General features: G+C 37.8%; 2 protein-coding genes across 3 annotated transcripts; one reads left to right on the forward strand and one right to left on the reverse strand.

Annotated features, from left to right (window-relative positions):
- Positions 1-346: 346 nt before the first annotated feature.
- On the reverse strand, positions 347-1,285 carry LOC121972566. Its single transcript, XM_042524219.1, has one exon. The coding sequence runs from the start codon at positions 1,283-1,285 to the stop codon at positions 347-349; it is 939 nt and encodes a 312-aa protein (XP_042380153.1).
- Positions 1,286-1,969: 684 nt separating this feature from the next.
- Positions 1,970-5,516, forward strand: LOC121970403 (biotin carboxyl carrier protein of acetyl-CoA carboxylase 2, chloroplastic-like). 2 transcript variants are annotated; one of them, XM_042521111.1, is made up of 7 exons: positions 1,970-2,320; positions 3,105-3,137; positions 3,227-3,390; positions 3,752-4,082; positions 4,174-4,245; positions 5,174-5,239; positions 5,314-5,516. In XM_042521111.1, the coding sequence occupies exons 1-7, from the start codon at positions 2,165-2,167 to the stop codon at positions 5,335-5,337; spliced, it is 846 nt and encodes a 281-aa protein (XP_042377045.1). In that variant the 5' UTR covers positions 1,970-2,164; the 3' UTR covers positions 5,338-5,516. The 2 variants fall into 2 exon arrangements, with proteins under 2 accessions (XP_042377045.1, XP_042377046.1); XM_042521112.1 differs by having other exon boundaries at positions 3,236-3,390.
- Positions 5,517-20,380: the final 14,864 nt, after the last annotated feature.

Below are 20,380 nucleotides of genomic sequence, written 5' to 3' on the forward strand. Positions count from 1 at the left end.
TGAATTGCCTCGTTCAAAGCTGTGACGTCGCTCATTGGGTGCCTTGTCTCGTATTAATTGAGTTCTTTATTTTAGTAGTCGTACTTTCGACGCATGGCTTGTTGGTAAGTGAGCCGACGACGTCTGATGCTTTTTATTATCAAAACTATTGTAGAGGTATTTTTTTTATTATTATTATTGTTGTTGTTGAGAATTTCTATGAATCTCTAGTTCGTGAGCTCTCCGTGTTTGTCTGGAATTCAAAGATTGAACTTGATTTAAAATAGGAAAAAAATTCTATTTGTTCAGAAGGAAAAGTAAAAGGAAAAAAAAGTTGTTCGAGAATCGAAGATTGCTGATAGGGAATTCAAAAAGATGCGTGTTCCTGATGATTAGCGCCTTGCTGCTGCTGCCTTCGCAGTTGATCGCCCCGGCCATTCAATGCTGACGCTTTTTGGCGTGTCTCCGCCTCCTTCTTCTTCCTCGGCAGCACGGCGACCGGCTCCACCGCTTCAGGCGAGCACCTGCAGATCAGGCCGCGTCCGGCTGCGGGCTTCTTCTGGACCGCCTTCGCACCACGAGCCTCATCGTTTTTGCTGTGGCTGGATTTTTCCTTCTTCGAGTGGTCTGGTGCCTCCGCGTGGCTCTTCCGGGCAGTGACGCCGCTGCCTCGCGCGCCGTTGCTCGGCCTCCGAGACATTATGTCGTGCAGTTCGATCTCAGGGGCTTTGGCGATCCCGAGCCGGAATATTCCCCATCCCGGCGGGGCGGAGCTCGCGCTCTTGCGCCCTGCGTTTAATTTTCTTTGGGTTCGGATCCGTGGCGTCGGGCTCGGCCGCGCGTAGAAGTTACTTGACGAATTGCTGCAGTGACTGTTCGACGAATGGCTCCTGCCCATCCCGCTGCCGTTGCTGCTGCTCCGGCTGCTGCTGCTGCTGGTGCTCCGGCTCGTGCTCTGAAACCCCATCCCGAGGATGCCCGACGAGTAGTATTGGTCCAGGGACTCCGACCGCCGGCTCGCCCCGTGACTGAGAAAGCCGCTGTCGGAGCTAACAGAGGGCCGCAGAGGCAGAATTTGTCCCTGGAAGAACACTTCGTCGGCCGCGCACATCTCTATGTCCGCCGCACTGGCCAGGAGTCCGCCGGCAGCTGATATTTGGAACTCAAACTCCTCTGCCGCATTGTCGCCGGGCTTGCACGTGCGATCATCCTTGCCAGAGCACACCGGGAAATCAGAGAGAGACAAGGTCTCCTCCTCTTCCTCTTCCTCTCGCTCAAAGCTCTCTCTTTTCTGCTGGAAAGCCATGGCCTTTGCCTCAGAGGAAAGGAAGATGCGAGATTTATAAGAGTTAACTGAGGTTTGAAGGGGGGACAAATGGAGGGAAGTGGGGAAGTAAAAGTAAGGAAAAAAAAGCAAATGCAGGCTTACACGATTAAAATTCCCAAAGACTTTGCCCTTGTGTGGGCCTGTAACACTGGTCTTGCATGCCTCCTCCTTTATTGGTAGTCCAGAGCAAAATCTCCTTTTTCCTGGGTCACTTCGTGGGATTTGAGCAGTGGAAGTTATTTCATAAGCTGAGGAGTGAGGACCTTAAGTAACAGATATCAGCCTGGTGCAATGCTCTCCTCTCCAGGCAGTAAATGCTTCTATTTCTGAACAATTCCAGTTAAAAAAAAAAATGCAGGAATGGGGTCCCAAATGTTGGATCTGAACCTGACCAAAAAGGAGAATTCTTTGAGGTGTCAAGGTGCTTTTGAGTTCATGTGGACTGCTGTAACTAAATTGTGCTATCATTCGAGTATGCTTTTAGGCTGGCCATGGAATCACAGGCTTCGTTGTCTTCTTTTGTTTAGCTGTTGTGTTGGGTGAAGGTGAATCTTTAGTGATAATTGCGAAGCACTGCAGTGGGCACTGGGCCGGGCTGGGCACGGTCCGGCCCGAACCGATTTGTGCGTGAGAAGCACGTGAGTGACAACGGCCAAACGGATTGGAATTTGATGACGTTCGGGGCGAGAGGGGCCCGGCTGCCCTTGATCGCATCGATCGCTCGCGTTGCGCGTCGCATCGTGCTCTCCGCCATTTTCTCGTTAAACTCTCCGCTCGGCGCTCCCTCCCGATCCAGCTCCGCCTGTTTCCTTCTCCGGACTGCGGCCTTCGCCTCTTCTTCCTCCGACGCTGGTGTCCATGGCGGCGATCTCTGTTCCGTGCCCTAAGTGCTCTGCAATCCCCCGCAGTGGTTTGGGGAGCCGAGATTCGAGGACGATGGCGAGTCTTTCGGCCTCGTTTCTGAAGCCGGGTCCCTCTTCGATTCCAGGATCTACTCGGTTTCCTTCGTTGAAGGTAGTCTTCGATTATCCTTCTTGGTCTATTTGGTATTATTTTTTTTTTTCTGTTTGGATGGAAGCTTCTGTTCTTGATTTGATGTAGCTGCTTTGCGTCTCTGTGACCATCACTTCTTCCTTTCTGATTTACGGTAATGTTGCAAGCTTCTGTTTGCGGGTTGTTCGCACCGCTTTTGCATGGATCTTTTTGGACGTTTGTGTCTCTTCTCGCCCATTAATTAGATATGCTGGTTAAATTTGTCACATGAAGTGAGAACATGGGAGTATCTTTTTGGTCAGTTAGTGATCTATGCGTCTTATGTGTTAGATCTCCATATACTTCCATAGCGTTCACTTTGGCAATTATATTGTCAGTTTACTAATCTACATTAAGAAGACAACGGACTAACTCTTGCTTAAGTAATTGTCACCATCATAGGAATGAATTTCGATAAGCGAGTATGAAACAAAAGAATTGGAATGAAATTGTAATGCATTCAATTTCTATCTAGATATAAAAGTAGATAGTAGATTCTGCATTTCCAGTAAGATAAACCAAAATGGCGACGTAGTGAATTGCCCAATCTGCAATAGCCAACTAGTGGTTTCCTAAACTTATTCTTTGATATTTAAGGATCTGTATCATTGTGCTACTTTCCTAAGGGATCGTGAATTATATTCAATCAAAGATATTCTACTCTTAATGAAAAAGGGAATTGTAGACTTTTTCACCTCCTGAGATTGTAGACTTTCATTTCTTTTGTAGTAAAAATTTTCTATTGAAAGGTTTTATTTTGTCACAGGAACGGAATCATGGACATTTCCCTATTTTAAAGGTGCATTTTCAAGATGTATTTCCCTTATCTGTGATTTTAAATTTATTAAATAAAATGAAAACAACATTTCATTTGATTCCTTTCCAAAGGCTGTTCAGGGTACATCAAATTGTTCCCCTTTGGTATCAACAATGTCAGTCACTCAACTTCCAAAGAGTGAAAATGCAGATTTGCTGGAGGAATCTTCTGGTCAACATGGCATGATAGATACCACTATGTCTACTTTTATGTCTGAAGTTTCAAGTCTTGTCGAGTATGGAAAATTTTCTCTGCTCAAAAGTGGATTGCATGAATTATATGACTATCTTTTCTTTGCCTCAAATCTTTTTCACAAGTTAATTTTGTCAATAAACTTCTAACATGCATTGAGAGGTAGAATGAAATGAAAATTATGCCATTGCAATCTTATCTTGGCACAACTGCAAATTTGGTATATTAGTAGGGACAGTAATAGATTGCGTAATCTGATACCTTCTTGATGTATTTGATAATTTTTAGCAAGACAAAATGTAACACTTCTTATCGATGTAATTTATAGAAATTCAGCTAGTACAAATGTTTGAGTTTCAAATCAAGTTTGATAAAACCTTTTCCTCTAACATGTCTCTGGGCAGGCTTGTAGATTCAAAGGATATTGCAGAGTTGCATCTAAAGAAGGATGGATGTGAAATTCTAATAAGGAAAAAAGAAGCCTTACCTCAGCCAGAAATTGTTACTTCCCCCATGATGTTGCAAAGTCAACCCATATTTCAGCCTCAACCATCTGTGACCCCTATTGTCTCTCCACCCCTCCCACCTGTCCCACCCACACCATCTAAAGCACTTCCAGCTCCATCAGCAAATCCTTCAACTACTGTAAGCAAGTCATCTCTTCCAGCTCTCAAATGTCCTATGGCTGGCACATTTTATCGTTGCCCTGCTCCAGGGGAACCTCCATTTGTTAAGGTAAGTATCTTGTTCTATTGAACATATTTTTACTGCTATTATAGCAAACTACCTTGAGTTTTGCTCAAATTGATTCGAGAGTAACATGTAGGTGGGTGACAAAGTCCAAAAGGGCCAAGCTGTTTGCATCGTTGAGGCTATGAAATTGATGAATGAAATTGAGGTAATTTCAACCATTCTACTTCCATCATTACTTTGAAGAAGTTTATTTTGATTAAATCCAGTAAAGAAAGGGTTTTGTAAAATCTGGAATGTATATATTGTAAACTCATGAATGAAATTAACAGGATACTCTAGTATAAAAGATAACTGTCGACCTCACCTTTCTTGTATTCCTACCAGTCTGATGTCATCTCTATATATGAGGATTATACAAAGACACTGTAGGGTTATACAAAGATCAATTTTCCCTTTTGCTTCTTTTATTAATCTCTGTGATTGGGTACGACAAAAAGACTGGTATCCATCTGAAGACACATGAGGGCCTAGGTCGTTAGCCACTATCTATTTGCTCGAAGTACCCTAACAATAATCGTCAAAAGTAAGATTCTAGGTTGGCCACTCAGCCTTAATATTATTTGCATATATGAAAGATAAGAGCTTATTATTTCCAATAAGAAAAATCCATTCCTTGGGCTACTAATGATCTTTAGTTTTTTTCCCCATGAATTTCATTTTCTTTTGGTCAAGAAATTAAAAAATGCTGTCATGCCGCATTTACTGAATTTCACTTTGAAGGCTGAGTTTACTTAGGTGAAAAGATAGGAAAGGGAGAGGAAGAGAGGGAAAGGTACACAAGATTACATGTGAAGCTCCATTTACTCCAATTACTCTACCCTCCTGCCTCTTCTATGTTAATCCACCTTAAGGCAGGCAGGTAATGTGACATATCATACACGCAGACGTGTGTATCATGACATTTACCCACAAAACTAATCTGTTATGGAGGTAGATTTTATTTTGTACTCTTACCATGTGGCTACAATTCATTGCTGTAATTTCTTATTATTAAAGCTCGTTCTTGTTTAATTCACATGAGCTTGATGAAATGAGTGAATTCCATGTCTTTTATTGTTTTCCTCATTGTTCAGGCTGATAAATCTGGAACCGTAGTTGAGATACTCGTCGAAGATGCCAAGCCAGTGAGCGTGGACACGGTATACCTCTTTCTAATTCACTCCACAATCTCCACTTGTTTGCTCTCTTCCATAACTACATTTAATTTTCGCAGCCTCTACTTATCATCCAACCATGAAGTGATATATACTCGGAGTTCTGGCTGATCTAATACGTATATTCATTTACGTACACCACTTCTTTTTACTTGGCATACTCATTTACGAGAATAATTCTAAGAACCTAGTAAAATGTAATCTTCCATGAATTGTCAGTGTTTGTTTTCACTAAAAATAAGAAAAGAACTATTTCTTCGGACGATGGTAGCTGCACTAATATTTCTTTGGTCAAATCACGAGTGAAGGAGCCACCAGTCAAGTTTATCAGTACTTGACGTAAGGAGCCCGCCTCCGCTGACCGCCTGCCCCTCCGCCGAAATGCACCCTCTTACTCCCTCGACCTCTTGCTGCTGCTCCAAGCAGACCTCCAAATTGGTCTGTGGCACGGCGTGCCTGCTCCCTGGCACTGCACCTGAGCCCTAACACGCTTACACGCCTGCCTCCATGAAGGCTGCATACACGGTGGCGAACACATGCAGCTGTCATGAAGAGACAAGCTAACGGACCGAACCACCCCGGTCTTCGTACCGTCTATAATTATGCATCGGCTGCATACACGGTGGCGGCCAATTATAAACGGCACGATCTCACCTGCGCTAGCACATACAGACTCCACACCCGATATGTGATATCGCATGTCCCACATGCACGACGCTACACCCGCATCGGTTCCAGAACACGACGGATATCGAATAGCCACGTCGCCATACAACGATGCTGATGAGCCATGGTCGACCACTGACTGCATGACTGCATCGTCCTAGTTACTAAATATAGATCATTTTACATTATCTTTTCAGATGGATCTAGTGACTAGTTCATAAAATATTATCATCAATAAAATTTAGGGTTCAAATTTTGATAAAGTCAAGATAAATATTTCTCTTATGTACTAGTCACTATTTCAAAAGCTAATAGTCGTCCATAATTTATCTTTTCTGTGTTGGTCTGGGACAGATTTATGGGGACGCTGAAAATAAACGTATTCATTTTTTACCACCAATATAGATCATCTTACATGACGATGACGATAACCAAGATCCGATCAGATTAGGGGGCATGGAGATACAACAAAGATTAAAGTAAAGAAAGCCCTCACCACTTAAACAATTAACTCAGGCTAAATATATTTTTTAAAAATTGACTTTTAAATATGTATAAATTTAGAAATTCCAAAATGAAAAGTTAATTTAATACTTTTGGTTGTAACTTTTGCAGACTTGTTAGTAAGGAATCAATTTTTAACGAACATGTTTTCGGTGCAGAAAATTCATAACTCCTTTATCAATTTAATGATGGACTATAAATTTCACATTTTGGGAATAATCAGACATTTTTGCTGCAATGTAACGCGACGTTTTAGACATCGAAGCACGTTAATAGTTCAGATCCCCACGTGCTCAGTGGCAAGTGGCAAAGCGCTAGGTCCACACTGTATGGTTGATACGATAGTGTCACAAATGGCCCACTCTGCCCCTCCCCCTCTCTCTCTCTCGTTCACGTCTCCTTAGGTTTATCCTTTTTCCCTGACGTGTAAGCCTTCCATTGCATGGCCGTGAATTTACAACTATACCAATTCATGGAAGTGCGTTTGGCTTCACTGGCGTGGCATTATTGTAGTTATGGCGTGGCATTTTTGTAGTTATGACAAACATACAAGAGTATTTTTGTCTGTTGATCCTGCAATGGGCGGAGATAGAATTTTGATTCAACATGAGCATTATACCATAGTTTTATATTTCTTTCTTTATCTAGATAATAAATTTATCATTTATCTAATCATTACTCATTTTTTACATTTTTTATAATAAAAAACACTCTCTTTATAATACTCAGTCACAACTGGTAATATCAAAAACTTATAAACCAACTGTACACAATATTTTTCTTTAACATAACTAACTTTTTAAAAATATAATCATGGTCTTTTAATCCTTAAAATGATTTATTAGAATACATATCACATATATAACTTTTAAATTGATCATCAAATATGAGGAGATCAAATCTCGTAGATAAACCTCACGTAGTTGCATTGATTTTTTCTTATCTAAAGTTAAAAATAAATTTTACAAATTATACAAATATGTAAACCTGTTAGCCAATGACAGAGCTTACATGCCCCAAAAGCTTCGAAAAAATAATTAAAAAAGTATTAGTTCCAACCCTTTGTCTATATAGGCCGGTTGTAATTTGTATTGTATTCCAATTTTTAACTATTTATCATATTCCATGTTTTTTTTGTTTTGAAATGAAGAGTCGAGATTAGAGGTATATCATCCAATATATTTAAGATTTAATCTTATCAAAGTCATTCAAATTTGTGTTTGAGAATCCTCTCAAACTCATGAACTAGAGTATTATATAATTAAAAGTTATTGAACTAGAGTATTATATAATTAAAAGTTATTGGTACGGTTAATATCAATAGTTAAACTCAAATTTTAATGAATGATAAATGAATTAAAGTTAGATATTATATTTATCTAATTTATGTATTAAGTGTGTAGGATATGAATTTGATGGATCTAGAAGACCGAAACACTAGGTTGAAGTCCAGCTACGTTGATAGCCGACACGAAGTCCAGATTGGTCGATATCTGGCAGAAGAAAGTCTAGTTGGGTTGACAACTGGCTGGAGTTCATATTAGTTAAGATCTGACAGGAAGTCCTAGTGGGCCAAGGGACTTGATATCAAGGAAGTTTGCGATTGGTAAGTGGAGGTAAGCAACTGGAAGAGAGATCCAGTGAGGACGTGTTCCTAGTTGAGGGAACAGTAGGCGTCGATCTGACTTAAAGTTTCAGTGAAACTCAAAGTTAGGACTGAACAGTACGGAGACTGTCAAATGCACTATTATTATTTTTTATATTATTCCTTGTCGGCCTAACTTTACTTTATAGAAAATCAAAGGATGAAAAAATGGACTCAAGTGCCCGAAGCTTATCCAAGTGCTTGGAGCTTTAGGCGCTCGAAGGCACCCGGATAGGTGGATAGACACCCGGACGACGGACTAGAGTGGCATGCTTCGACTGCCCAATCCACTTCAGCAATCTAGGTGCTTGGACCGATCCAGGTATCCAGAGGTGGATAAGATTTGCGGGATAAACTTTCGATGAGATGTAGCCACATCAGCATACTCCAGGCGCCCGTGGGTGGTTCCAGGTTCTCGGGGTGGTTCTAGGCTCTCGGAGAGGTCCTATATAAAGGCCTTCAGTAGCAGCTTCAAATCATTAATTACTCCGACTTTTGTTCTCATGTGTTACTCCAAGAAGCTCTCCACGACGCTGAAAAGTTGCTCCGACAACTGATACTAAAGCTTAGACTCTACTTGTTGTCGGTACATTTTAGTTTATTACATTGTACTTAAATTCTTGTAATATTTTCGAGCTTATAGTGATTGCCCAATGAAAGCATTCAGCGAGTGCGGGTCTTGAAGTAGGAGTCGTCGAAGGCTTCGAACCAAGTAAAAACTACTCGTGTTAGTGCTTCTTCTTTCATTCATTTTACACTGCGTATTCTTGTGATTTTTGAAAAAGCGATGAACGCTATTCACCCCTCCTATAATGTCTTTTTGCTCCTACAAATGATATCAGAACTAGATCGCTCTGAATAGGTGCAACCACCAATCAAGCAGAGGTCCTTTTTCTGATTTTGTATTTTCATTTTTTCACTATTAGTCATAATTTGTGCAATTACCAATTTTGACAATTTGTCATATTTTTATTTTATTTTTTTAATTTTTTCTCTAGATTGGCGCAACAACACTCATGACTTTTCTCTTTACTATTATTCTCCCACACTACTTACCACAAGACACAGTCTTAGAATTTCTGTAAAAATTTGAGCTTTCAAAATTAAATGGCCCAAACTAAATGATTTAACACCACTCGTCCCCCGCTCGCAACAGGGACAACTTCCTGTATTAGAAGAAACGGATGAAAGTATACCTAAAGACCGACATTGACCAATGGTTTAGCATCCAAAGAGGATTTATGATCCCGATCAACGACAACACCGGAATTTCAATTGACTCGGAAAAGTGGAATCCGAAAATGAAGAAGAAAGTGCAAGTCGACTCGAAGGCAATGAACACAATCTAGTGCAGACTTACAAAGGAAGAACTGAACTGTGTCGACCCGCATAAGAATGAAAAAGAGTTATGGGGCAAACTCATCGAACTACACGAAGGAACAAACGATGCTAAGGTAACAAAACACAACCTTCTCTTAAATAGTTTATTTAATATAAAAATGCAAGATGGAGAGACGACAAGTCAACTACATGCAAGGATCAAAGACATCCTCAATGGGCTTCATCTGATCAACCACCGGCTAGAAAATAGAGACATAAAAAGGTATGCTCTTAACTCTTTTCCTTGAAATATACTGTGGAAATCTATAGTAGATGCTTATAAAGTTTCAAGGAATTTAAATAAATTAAAGTTAGATGAGTTCTTCTGTGAGTTAGAATTACATGAACATACTAACTCCCAAAAGGTCAAGAAAGGTGAGTCTTTTTGCAGGTTTATCTAAGGAAACGAAGACTAGAACTCGTGTCATGCCCGAGTTAGAAGATGAATCTGACTCAGAAACAGACGAAGAAGACCGACTAGTGAACATGGTTAGAAAAATGTTCACTAGAAGAAAGAACCACTTCACAAATAAGGACTTACAAAATGTGATCAAATCAATATCCAACAACACAAAGGCGAATATTACATGCTTCAGATGCAACAAGAAGGGTCATTTCAAGCGCGAATGTTCGAATTGAAAGGAGGAAAAATCTAAGAAGATGAAGAGGAAGAAGGCACTCCAAGCCACCTGGGACGAATCCTCCTTAGAAGAATCAAACACTAAAGATCGAAAGCAAGAAAGCTACCTCACCCTCATGGCAACCAGACCCGAGTTAGAAAGCAGTTTAGATCAAGAAGATGAGTTTGAATATAAATTAAGCCACGGGTCCATACTTGTTCCCGAAGGTTCTAATGAGCTACAAACTATTTTAACTGCAAATTTTTTTAAAATTATTGCATGTCTTAATAAAATTTAATTAAATCAGAAAAACAAAATGGCACACTCCTGAAGGTAAATCAACACCTTAAGGAATAACTTAATTCCCAAACAGAAAACACTAACTCAACTTAAGTTGAAAGACTTGAGGAAGAAAGCTCTAACTTAAAAATTGAAGTAACTAATCTAAAAGAATTATTAGAAAAATTTACAACTAGATCTAAGTACCTAGATATGATACTTAAGTCTCAATGAGCTGTGTAAAATAAATCTAGATTTGGATATAAGTTCAACTCAACAAATAAAATATTTATTTCACTAATTAGTCAAAATAAAAATTAAACTAAAGCATGAGCTCTGAAAGCTTGTCTAACCAAGCAAGTAGGACTGAACAAATTTTATATACGTAAAATGAAATTCACTATATAAAATAAGATAAATCCTTAAATAAATCTAATAAACCAAATTCAATTTCGGGCTACAAGTCCAACTCAACAAAAAGGTTTAAATCCCACGAACAAAGCTATAATCAAGTATATTTTAACTACAAAATAAATCAATATAAATCTAAACAAAAACTTAACACAAGACATAAGTTCAATGATTCAAGGGGGGACTCTAAATTAGTTTGTACCTCAAGAACATAGTCTACCCGTCTGAGTATTTAGGACTAGATTAAAAAAGATAGTTTAACTCTTATCTAACCTAGTACCAGGGTAGAGGGAGATGATAGTACGTTAGAAAAACTTGGTCTAGGGAGTTAGATAGGGTAAGACGTACCCTATTTGGTCTACTTAACTAAGTGGAACTAACCGAAACTACTTCGCCACATCCTAGACTAGTTAAACCAAGGTTTATCAATATAAAAATTAAATGTCTAAATTTTTTAAAAGACTTTTTCTAGAAAGTGGTCATTGCTCCGATACTTAAAAAGGCCCCTGCACCTTGCCACTTTCTAGAAGCCAAGTTTTGAAATGGACATTTAATTAACTAGCGGTTAAATTTGAATCTAACACAAAGTCAAATGATCTTCAAATATAAAATATTAACATAAAGCATCTCACAAAATTATAAGATTTTCTTAATTGAAAATATAGATTAGGTAAGATAAATAAGAATCAATTAAATTTTCAATCAATTTAAATAAATTAGCTTTGAAATTACACAAATTTATAACTAATTAATCATTAAATTATAAACTTTAAATAAATTTAATTAAAATTATACCTTTTAAAAACTAATTAAACCTTTTAAAAATAATTAAACTTCTTGAAATTAATTAAAACTTTTAAAATTAATTAAAAATTTTAAAATTAATTAAAATTAATTAACCTTTTTTAAAATTAATTAAACTTTGAATATTAATTTAATTAAACCTTCAAATTAATTCAATTAAAGTTTAACTTAACTAAACTTAACTTTAAACTTAATTTAAGTAAATAAAACTTAACTAAACTAAACTTAAGTTAATCCATACTTTAATAATCAATCAATATATCTTAATTTAATTAATCAAATCAATACTATATTATTAAATTAAGTAAATAATTATTAATCAATTTTTCTAAAAATTAATTTTAACTATTAACCAAAAAATAATAAATTTATTTATTAATCCAAAATTAATTATGTACACTTAATTAAAAATTAAGTACACTTAATTAAAAATTAAGAATTTAAACTTAATTAACTTATTCTTAACTTAATAATACACTATTAATTGATCATTTTATTTAACCTGAAACTTAATTTAACTTAATCTAAGGTTATTTTTTTAAAAAATAATTGATTAATTTAAATAATTTTTTGATCAAACTTAATGAATAGTTATAATAGGCAAATAGAAAATAATTATGTAAATAATATATTTATTGAACATAAGTGTTACCGACATTAGATTCCCTAGGCACTTAGGTAGAATTCTTTGTTGCTAACAAGAGTAACCAGGTGGTATCAGGTTAAGGAGGAAGGGTTAGAAATTTTTTCCAAATAGTTTAAAAGTAAACAAGCATTGTTGAAAAATCTTTGGTCTTTGAAAACCCTTATAAATAGTTTAAAACTACTCTTTGTTTTTTTTTAAATTTTATAGAAAAAAGGGTAGCCCGGCCTTATCCTATTTTTTTACAAGAGACTATTTTCAAAATTCGAACCCGTGACCTTTAGGTCAAAAGCAACAACTTTACCGTTGTGCCAAGACTCCCCTTCAATTTTATAGAAAATAAGGTTTGAAAAATATATTTTAAAAATATACTTTGAAAATATGTTTAAACTATTAGTTTGGATATACCCATAAGACATTTAAGGACCAATTTTAGATGATTATTTTAAAACAATATTAAGTTAATGGGGAGATTTTGTTTTAAAATTGACATTTTATCATAAAAAAAATCTTAAAATCTTTTGAAAAATATTTGTAAAACTACCTTGAAAAATGCTTCAAAATTTATTTGACAATCTTTGAAAATCTTACTTTGCAAAGTTTTAAAAATTGGTTTTTTATTAAATCTTTGTCAAATATACTTTCCCAAGTGTTTCAAATATTACATTAAAAATTAGTGTTATTTTTGTTTTAACTATTTTTGAAAAGGAAATTTAACTTTTTTTTTGAAAAGATAATTTTTCAAAAAGAAAGTTCAAATAGTTTTTGAAAAAATATTTTTAACTAAGTTTTAATGTACTTAACTAAGTTTTTCAAAAAGCTAAGTCATTTTCAAAACTTAAATTTAGCTAACTTTTTTGGAAAAGCTAAGTCATTTTCAAAAACTTAAATTTAGCTAATTTTTTTTTAGAAAAACTAGGTCATTTTCTAAGTTAAATTTAGCCAATATTTTTGAAAAAGCTAAGTCATTTTCAAAGCTTAAATTTATCTAAATTTTTGGTAAAAGCTAAGTACTTGAAAAAATATTTTTTTACTAAGCTTTTGATCAAAAGAAAAAGCTAAGTCCTTTCTCAAAACCTTACATATTCCTTCAAAGCTTTAGAAAAAGGCTAAGGTGTATAAATTAAAAGCTATAAATTTTTGAAAACTAAGTTTCAAAAACTATGTTTTTAGCCTTCTAAAACTTAAGTATTTTTCAAAAGATTTTTCACAGTTTTTAGCTATGTTAAACTCCCTACTTGCAATTTGTTTTTCCCATTGCCAAAATATTAAAATTTAAAATTAAGTATTTTTTCTTCCCTAAATTATTTTTTGAATATGGCAAAAGAGGAGAGAATGGTCCGTCAAAATTTAAGGGGGAGTGATAAATAAAGGGGGAGCTAAAATTGATTTAGTGTAAAATTGCTTTAGTATGAAAATTGCCATATTTTTTCTTTGAAAATACTATATGTGTTTACTTAACTTTTGAACCAGGTTGTCATAATCAAAAAAGGGGGAGATTGTTGGTGTAGGGAGCACCAGATGATCGAACCTGAGTTTTGATAATGACAAAGGGTTCAAAGTTAAGTTATCTTGTGATCTAACAAGTGTTGAACCAAATGTGCAGGAAAGTTCTAAGTGTACTTAGGCAAAAATCTTAGTGAATTCTAGGCAAGTGGAAAACCCTAGGGGAGGTAACCCTAGGTCCTAGGAGATGGTAACCCTAGGTTTTGGAAAGTCTTGACGGGTCGTGTACTTTGGGCGAAATCCTAGAGTCAAGGACTTTAGGTGAAAATTCTGGTGGTTACGTTGCAGACTAGGTGGAAGTCTGGGCGGGTGATGGAGCGGACGCCTAGCATGAAGACCTGAAATCTCGGGCGCTGAGCAAAAGTCCAGTTAGTCTGAAGGACTGGTCTGGCAAAAGGTAACTCTCCTGAGAGAAGTAGGTGAGGGCGCGTTCCCCTAAGAGAGAATAGTAGGTGTCGGTCCATTGCTATTTGTCTAACTCTATTTTGCAGAGAAACTAACATTTTGTAGGTTGAAGTTTCGACCTTGATCGGTCAATCGAATCGGGGATCGGTTGACCGTGTTGGGACCGAAAAGTAGCTAGAGGGGGGGGGGGGGTGAATAGCTCTTCGCATGCTCGTCGTCGGCGTTGCTCGTTTCTTCAGAGATATGCAGCGGAAATACAAGAAACAAAAGCATACAACGCTAACAAATGGATTTTACTTGGTATCCACCTCACAAGAGGTGACTAGTCCAAGGATCCACACACACACACGCACCCTCCACTATGAATAACCCTCCTTTATGGTAACTACCAAAGGCGGAGAAGCCCTACAATCTCTCTATACAAGAAGAAAGCAAAGGGAAAATAGATACAAGAAATATCTTACAAGATAAGCAATGAAAACCCTAACCCTAGCTTTTCTTCTTGTTGTGTTCTCGCCTCTTGACTTGGATGTCTCTCCAAGATCCTTCAAGAACTGGCGATCTGAACCTTAAAGAGTTGCTGTGGAGATGCTGTAAGGATCGGAGATGAATCGGTGAAGTTCTGCTGAAGGAAACGCTAGCCTGCAGCTAAATACGACGCCAACGGTCGGATCCCGATCGATTGGATTGCTCCCAATCGATCGGGGAGGCTTTGGATCGATCAACCGATCGATCCAGAATGCCTCTGTGCTCTCTGGAATAGCCTGGATTGATCGGTTGATCGATCCAGGGCTTATCGCGCACAAACAGCAGCTCCCAATCGATCCACTGATCGATTGGGACCTCTGGATCGATCCAAAGGGGTTCTGTTCGTGGGGACTCACCCGATCGATCAGCTGATTGATTGGACATGATCCAATCGATCGGTTGATCGATCCAGATCTGCTGGATCGATCGGCTGATCGATTCAGATCTGCTGGATCAATCCGCTGATCAATCCAGATCTGCTGGATCAATCTAGATCTTGGTTTTTGCCCAAAAGCAAGTCCAAAGCCCCCTAAACCAACATCCAGTCAACCATGACTTGTTGGTACATAAAACCTAGCATCCGGTCACCCTTGACCAGCTAGGACTCTCTCACCAAGTGTCTGGTCAATCCCTTTGACCCACTTGGACTTTTCTCTATCGTGCCAAGTATCTGGTCACTCCCTTGACCTACTTGGACTTTTTCTCATCGTGCCAAGTATCCGGTCAATCCCTTTGACTTACTTGGACTTTCACCAGATGTCTGGTTAACCTTGACCCATCTGGATTTCCCCCTGCCTGGCTTCACTCACCAGGACTTCTCTTCTGCTTAGCTCCACTCACTAGGACTTCTCTTCTGCCTGGCTTCACTCACCAGGTCTTTCACCTAACTTCACTCACTAGGATTTTCTATCTGCCTAGCTTCACTCACTAGGTCTTTCACCTGGCTTCACTCACCAGGATTTTCCTTCTGCCTAACATCCCAGTTAGGACTTCTCAGTCAAGTATCTGATCAACCTTGACCTACTTGACTCTTCTTCAATCAACCTGATCAGACCCTGATCAGAGGGGAATTGCATCAAACAATCTCCCCAAATGAACAACTGCACCTGCACTTGTCCATATCATCGAAGTCTTGTATTGTCAAACATTGAAACCCAAACCAAGACTCAAGCTTGGTCAACCAGGTCAACTTTGACCTGAGGGATATTGCACCAACAATCTCTCCCTTTTTGATGTTTGACAATATCTCATTTAAGTTAGGCTAATCCCATAGCCTTAACTTCATTCATGCCACTAGGTAATGAAGGCGTAAGTTAAACCCTACATTTTCCTACTAAGAAGGCAAACTCCCTCCTAGAGAATGCAGACCTAACTTAAACCCTACATTCTCCCCCTATTGGCACACATCAACAAATTCACTTGTTGAAAATTCTCCCTTTTGAGACTCTCCCCCTGAAGAGTTGCTCATCGTTGTTCACAACTTCACTCGTTGTGATCAACACGATAATGAAGGTCTCATACCCTTCATTATCAACCCTACATTTTCCCCCAATGTAGACAAATGCCAACCTTGAGCATTTATAACTTAAACAATGAAGATATCCACTCTCCATTTTAATCCAATGCTTAACCTTGAGCATTTTACTTGAAAGAAGGTTAACCACCTTCCAAGGTTCATGAAAAATAATTTTCATGTCTTTAAAGAGTACCTCCCCCTAAAGACATGGTCGTACCTTCTTTCATTGCACCAACAATGACTTGGAATCCTTAAACCTTTAGGAACCCCAAATTTAGAAGTTTTGAGGTTCAAAAGCTCAAAATTTGAATCAAACCTCAACCTAAACTTCAATTTAGTCTTCCTTAGCCAATCCTTCCTTGTTTTCAACATGAAAACACCCTTTTTATGTATACAAATGTATTTTAAGGGGTTAGGAATGGTTACCTAGACTAAAATAGGTTCAAAATGCTGAAAATAAGCTTTCCCAACCAAAATCAGCATCTTCGATCGATTGGAGTTGGGTTCCAATCGATTGAACCAGCTTGAATCGATCCACTGATCGATTCAGAAGGGTTGGATCGATCGGTGGATCGATCCAGTGAGTTTCTTCTTGCGGGATTTGCCTTCCCAATCGATCGCCCAATCGATTGAGGCACTCTAATCGATCGGGTGATCGATTGGAGTTCTGATAGTTGCTGAAATTCCATTTCAGTCAACTTCAGAAACCCCTAGAAAAATCTATAAAAATCCAAAAATTGTGAAAATTTGTGTAGACATTATTTATGGCATATATTATCATGGAAAAATAATTTTATAAGAAAATACTTCATATTTTCTAAGATTGACACAAACTAGAAAACTTGTAAAAACTTTAGTGTTTTCTTCTAGTTTGTGCTCAACTATTCAATGATGATTACTATCAAAAGATAATCTTCATCAAGGTTTGCCAAAAGCATTTTAAAATGATTTTCAAAACCAATATCCCACCATGTTCCTTGGGCTTAATGCACATGACTTATACATTAGCTTTCCTAATGATGAGAAAACACATAACTATGTGTTTTGATGAACTTAAAACTCAAAGAAATGCACTAAATTAACATGTTGAGTTTTGTTCATCATCCTAACGTCTCACTTGTATCTATTGTGCACAAAACACATACAAGTCATCTTATAGGTCTTTGTGAGATGTAAAATTTGGTTTTGCCCTAATCTAGGGATCATGCATATCTATCTAGGCATTTTGTGGATATTGAACATCCACCTAGGATATCACTTGTTGACTTGTTGATAAATGTCATTTGTCCTTAATTTGAAGGAAATAAGCATAATGCATGATAATTTTATGACATACATAAAAAAGAAATAATTTTTAAAAGAAAATTTTCTTATAACTACATGATTTATATATGACATGACATGGTATTTTTGTATTTTCATGATAAGGCATGAGTACAAAAATAAAACATGATGTCATGGCATATAATGGGCAAATAATCATGGCTAAGTTTAGCATAAATAAAATACCTAGATTACCTATCTAAGTATCCTTAATCTTAGCTAATCCTAAAACTTAAACCCTAGATTGCCCAAAGTGCTTCAAGAGAGTGCCAAAACCTAAATGGGCATTTCTAATTCTCTTGATTAATTTATGCCAATTGAAATTAAGCTTATTCCTCAAATGTTGGCATATTTCATTTTCCCACAAGAGTAACACTTTAAATTAAGGCTCAAATTGCCTTTAATTTCCTAAGAACATACAAAAATCCCAACTTGGTAGGTCTTATGATTTTCCAATATGTGCCATTTTAAAATAAAACCAAAACTTCTCAAATTTGGCACATTTTACTCTTTCAAGGAGTAAATCATAAATCCATTTCATTTTCAAAAGTTGATAATAACCTTGAAAATGCTCCTTGAGTGTCAATTTCTTCAAAGTTGGGTTTACTACCCTTCTTCTTACAGTTGACACTCTCTAACCCATCTATGGGGTAGAGAAGATGCTCCTAGGAACCCAAAACCTATTGGTGCTCCTTGGATGCTCTAGGTATTCACTAGGGATAACTTCCCTAGATACCTTCCTAGTGACCTTGTTTGGCTTCTTAGAAGCCTTGGTCACCTTTTCTAAGTCAACCTTAGGGATTGCTTCCCTTGTGACCTTGTTAGTGACTTTCTTAGCCTTCTTAGAGGTCTTAGTCACGTTTGTCGTTGCAAAGATACTTCTAGGGATAACTTCCCTTGTATCCTTGACTTGACCTCTAGACTTAGGGTTAGTTCCATAGGTATATGGAACCCTATGGTAAGTAGGTACATCCTTTTTGATTTTAGGTTTGTATCCCAAACCTCTATGGCCCTTGGATGACCCTTGTAGCACTCCTAAACCTAGGTTTTGCTCATTTTGCCCTTTTAGGATATTTTCCATCCTTTTTAGGGTCTTTTCTATTTTATCAAGTCTTGACCTCAAGACTTGATTTTCTTCCCATAAATCCCTAGATTTAGGTTTTCTATTTAATCTTTGAACATTTTTATTTCTAGGCTTATAGTTATTGACCTTAGTGTTCTTGCCTAGATTTTTATCTACATTCCTAGCCCTAGGTGTAGTGGTTTTAGCATGAAAAGCTACATGATTTTCTTTAACTTTATCATGCCTCCTATTTTCATGGTAAATAGCATTAAAATGATATAGGTTAGTACTAGCATGCTCTTTACCATAATTTAAACTCAATAAAAGTTACCTTTCTTTTTACCTTGGAGGCTCCCCCTTGAATTGAGCTTCCTCCAAGAGCCTTAACCACCTTCTTCTTCCCCTTAGGGCATTGACTTCGGTAATGCCCCTTTTGATTGCACAAGAAGCACACAATGTACTCCTTGCTCTTCTTTGTTCCGGGGATGGTCTCCTTGGGCTTCTCCTTGCTCTTTTGTGCCACTTGGCCCTTCTTCTTGACCAATTTAGGGCATTTACTTTTGTAACGCCCTTTTTCCCTACATTCAAAGCATATAATATGGTTTTTATTATTAATTGAAATTGTTATACCTTTGCTTGTAGGGGTGACATCTTCTCCTTTTGATCCGGAGGTAGAAGCTTCCTCTTGATCCGAAGATGATACTCCTCCATTTGATTTTGCTTGACTTGTGGAGGTGGAAGCTTCATCATCCTCTTCTTCTTTTGACCCGGATGTAGAAGCTTCTCCTTCTTCTTGATCCGGTGTCACCAAAGATTGCTCCCCCTCAATCCTAGAGGTGGAGGCTTCATCATCTTGTACATGGAACAAGGAGTATGCTCCCTTCTTGTTCCCTTCATTGCATTCCCTCGAAGATGAAGCTTCTTCTTGAACTTCTTCTTCGGAAGTTGAGCATCTCTCAACTTTAGAGTCCTCCTCTTGATCTTGCTCCAATGAGTCACCCTCTTTGGATTCCTCTTGATTCGGTACAGTGGAGGGGATCTCATGAATTGATGCCAACTTGCTCCAAAGCTCCTTGGCATCCTTGAATTCTCCAACTTTAGCCAAAATATTGCTTGGCAATAAGTTGACTAAAAGCTTGGTCACTTTATCGTTTGCCTTGCTCCTTTGAACTTGCTCTTGACTCCATTTGCTTTTCTTGAGAGGCTTGCCCTTGGAGTTTGTTGGAGCTTCAAATCCTTCCATGAGAGCAAACCATTGCTCTATCTCCATCATCAAGAAATTTTCGATTCTTGATCTCCAAGAATCGAAGCTTGTGGATGTGTACGGTGGAACCACCCTTGTATCAAATCCAAGTCCATCTTGGAATTGCATCTTGAAGTTGAGCCTTTTGATGAAGTCTTCGACTTGTAGAATTTCTTTAACTTCTTCACCCTCTAGCTTTGCTTGTTTTGTTTGCCCCTTCCGACGATGATTCCGGTGAAGAGCGGCCTCGCTCTGATAGCACTTGTTGGGACCAAAAAGTAGCTAGAGGGGGGGGGGGGGTGAATAGCTCTTCGCATGCTCGTCGTCGGCGTTGCTCGTTTCTTCAGAGATATGCAGCGGAAATACAAGAAACAAAAGCATACAACGCTAACAAATAGATTTTACTTGGTATCCACCTCACAAGAGGTGACTAGTCCAAGGATCCACACACGCACACACCCTCCACTATGAATAACCCTCCTTTATGGTAACTACCAAAGGCAGAGAAGCCCTACAATCTCTCTATACAAGAAGAAAGCAAAGGGAAAACAGATATAAGAAATATCTTACAAGATAAGCAATGAAAACCC

The sequence above is a fragment of the Zingiber officinale genome, chromosome 4A, assembly GCF_018446385.1.
Source record: "Zingiber officinale cultivar Zhangliang chromosome 4A, Zo_v1.1, whole genome shotgun sequence".
In the NCBI taxonomy this organism is placed as follows: domain Eukaryota; kingdom Viridiplantae; phylum Streptophyta; class Magnoliopsida; order Zingiberales; family Zingiberaceae; genus Zingiber; species Zingiber officinale.

What these genes read in the sequence shown, in the direction of transcription:
- LOC121972566 (XM_042524219.1), bottom strand. Translation starts at nt 1,285, where the DNA reads ATGGCTTTCCAGCAGAAAAGAGAGAGCTTTGAGCGAGAGGAAGAGGAA.
- LOC121970403 (XM_042521111.1), top strand. Translation starts at nt 2,165, where the DNA reads ATGGCGGCGATCTCTGTTCCGTGCCCTAAGTGCTCTGCAATCCCCCGC. An exon ending in GACATTTCCCTATTTTAAAG is followed by an intron (nt 3,138 to 3,226) that starts GTGCATTTTCAA and finishes TCCTTTCCAAAG; the next exon opens with GCTGTTCAGGGTACATCAAA. An exon ending in AATTGATGAATGAAATTGAG is followed by an intron (nt 4,246 to 5,173) that starts GTAATTTCAACC and finishes CTCATTGTTCAG; the next exon opens with GCTGATAAATCTGGAACCGT.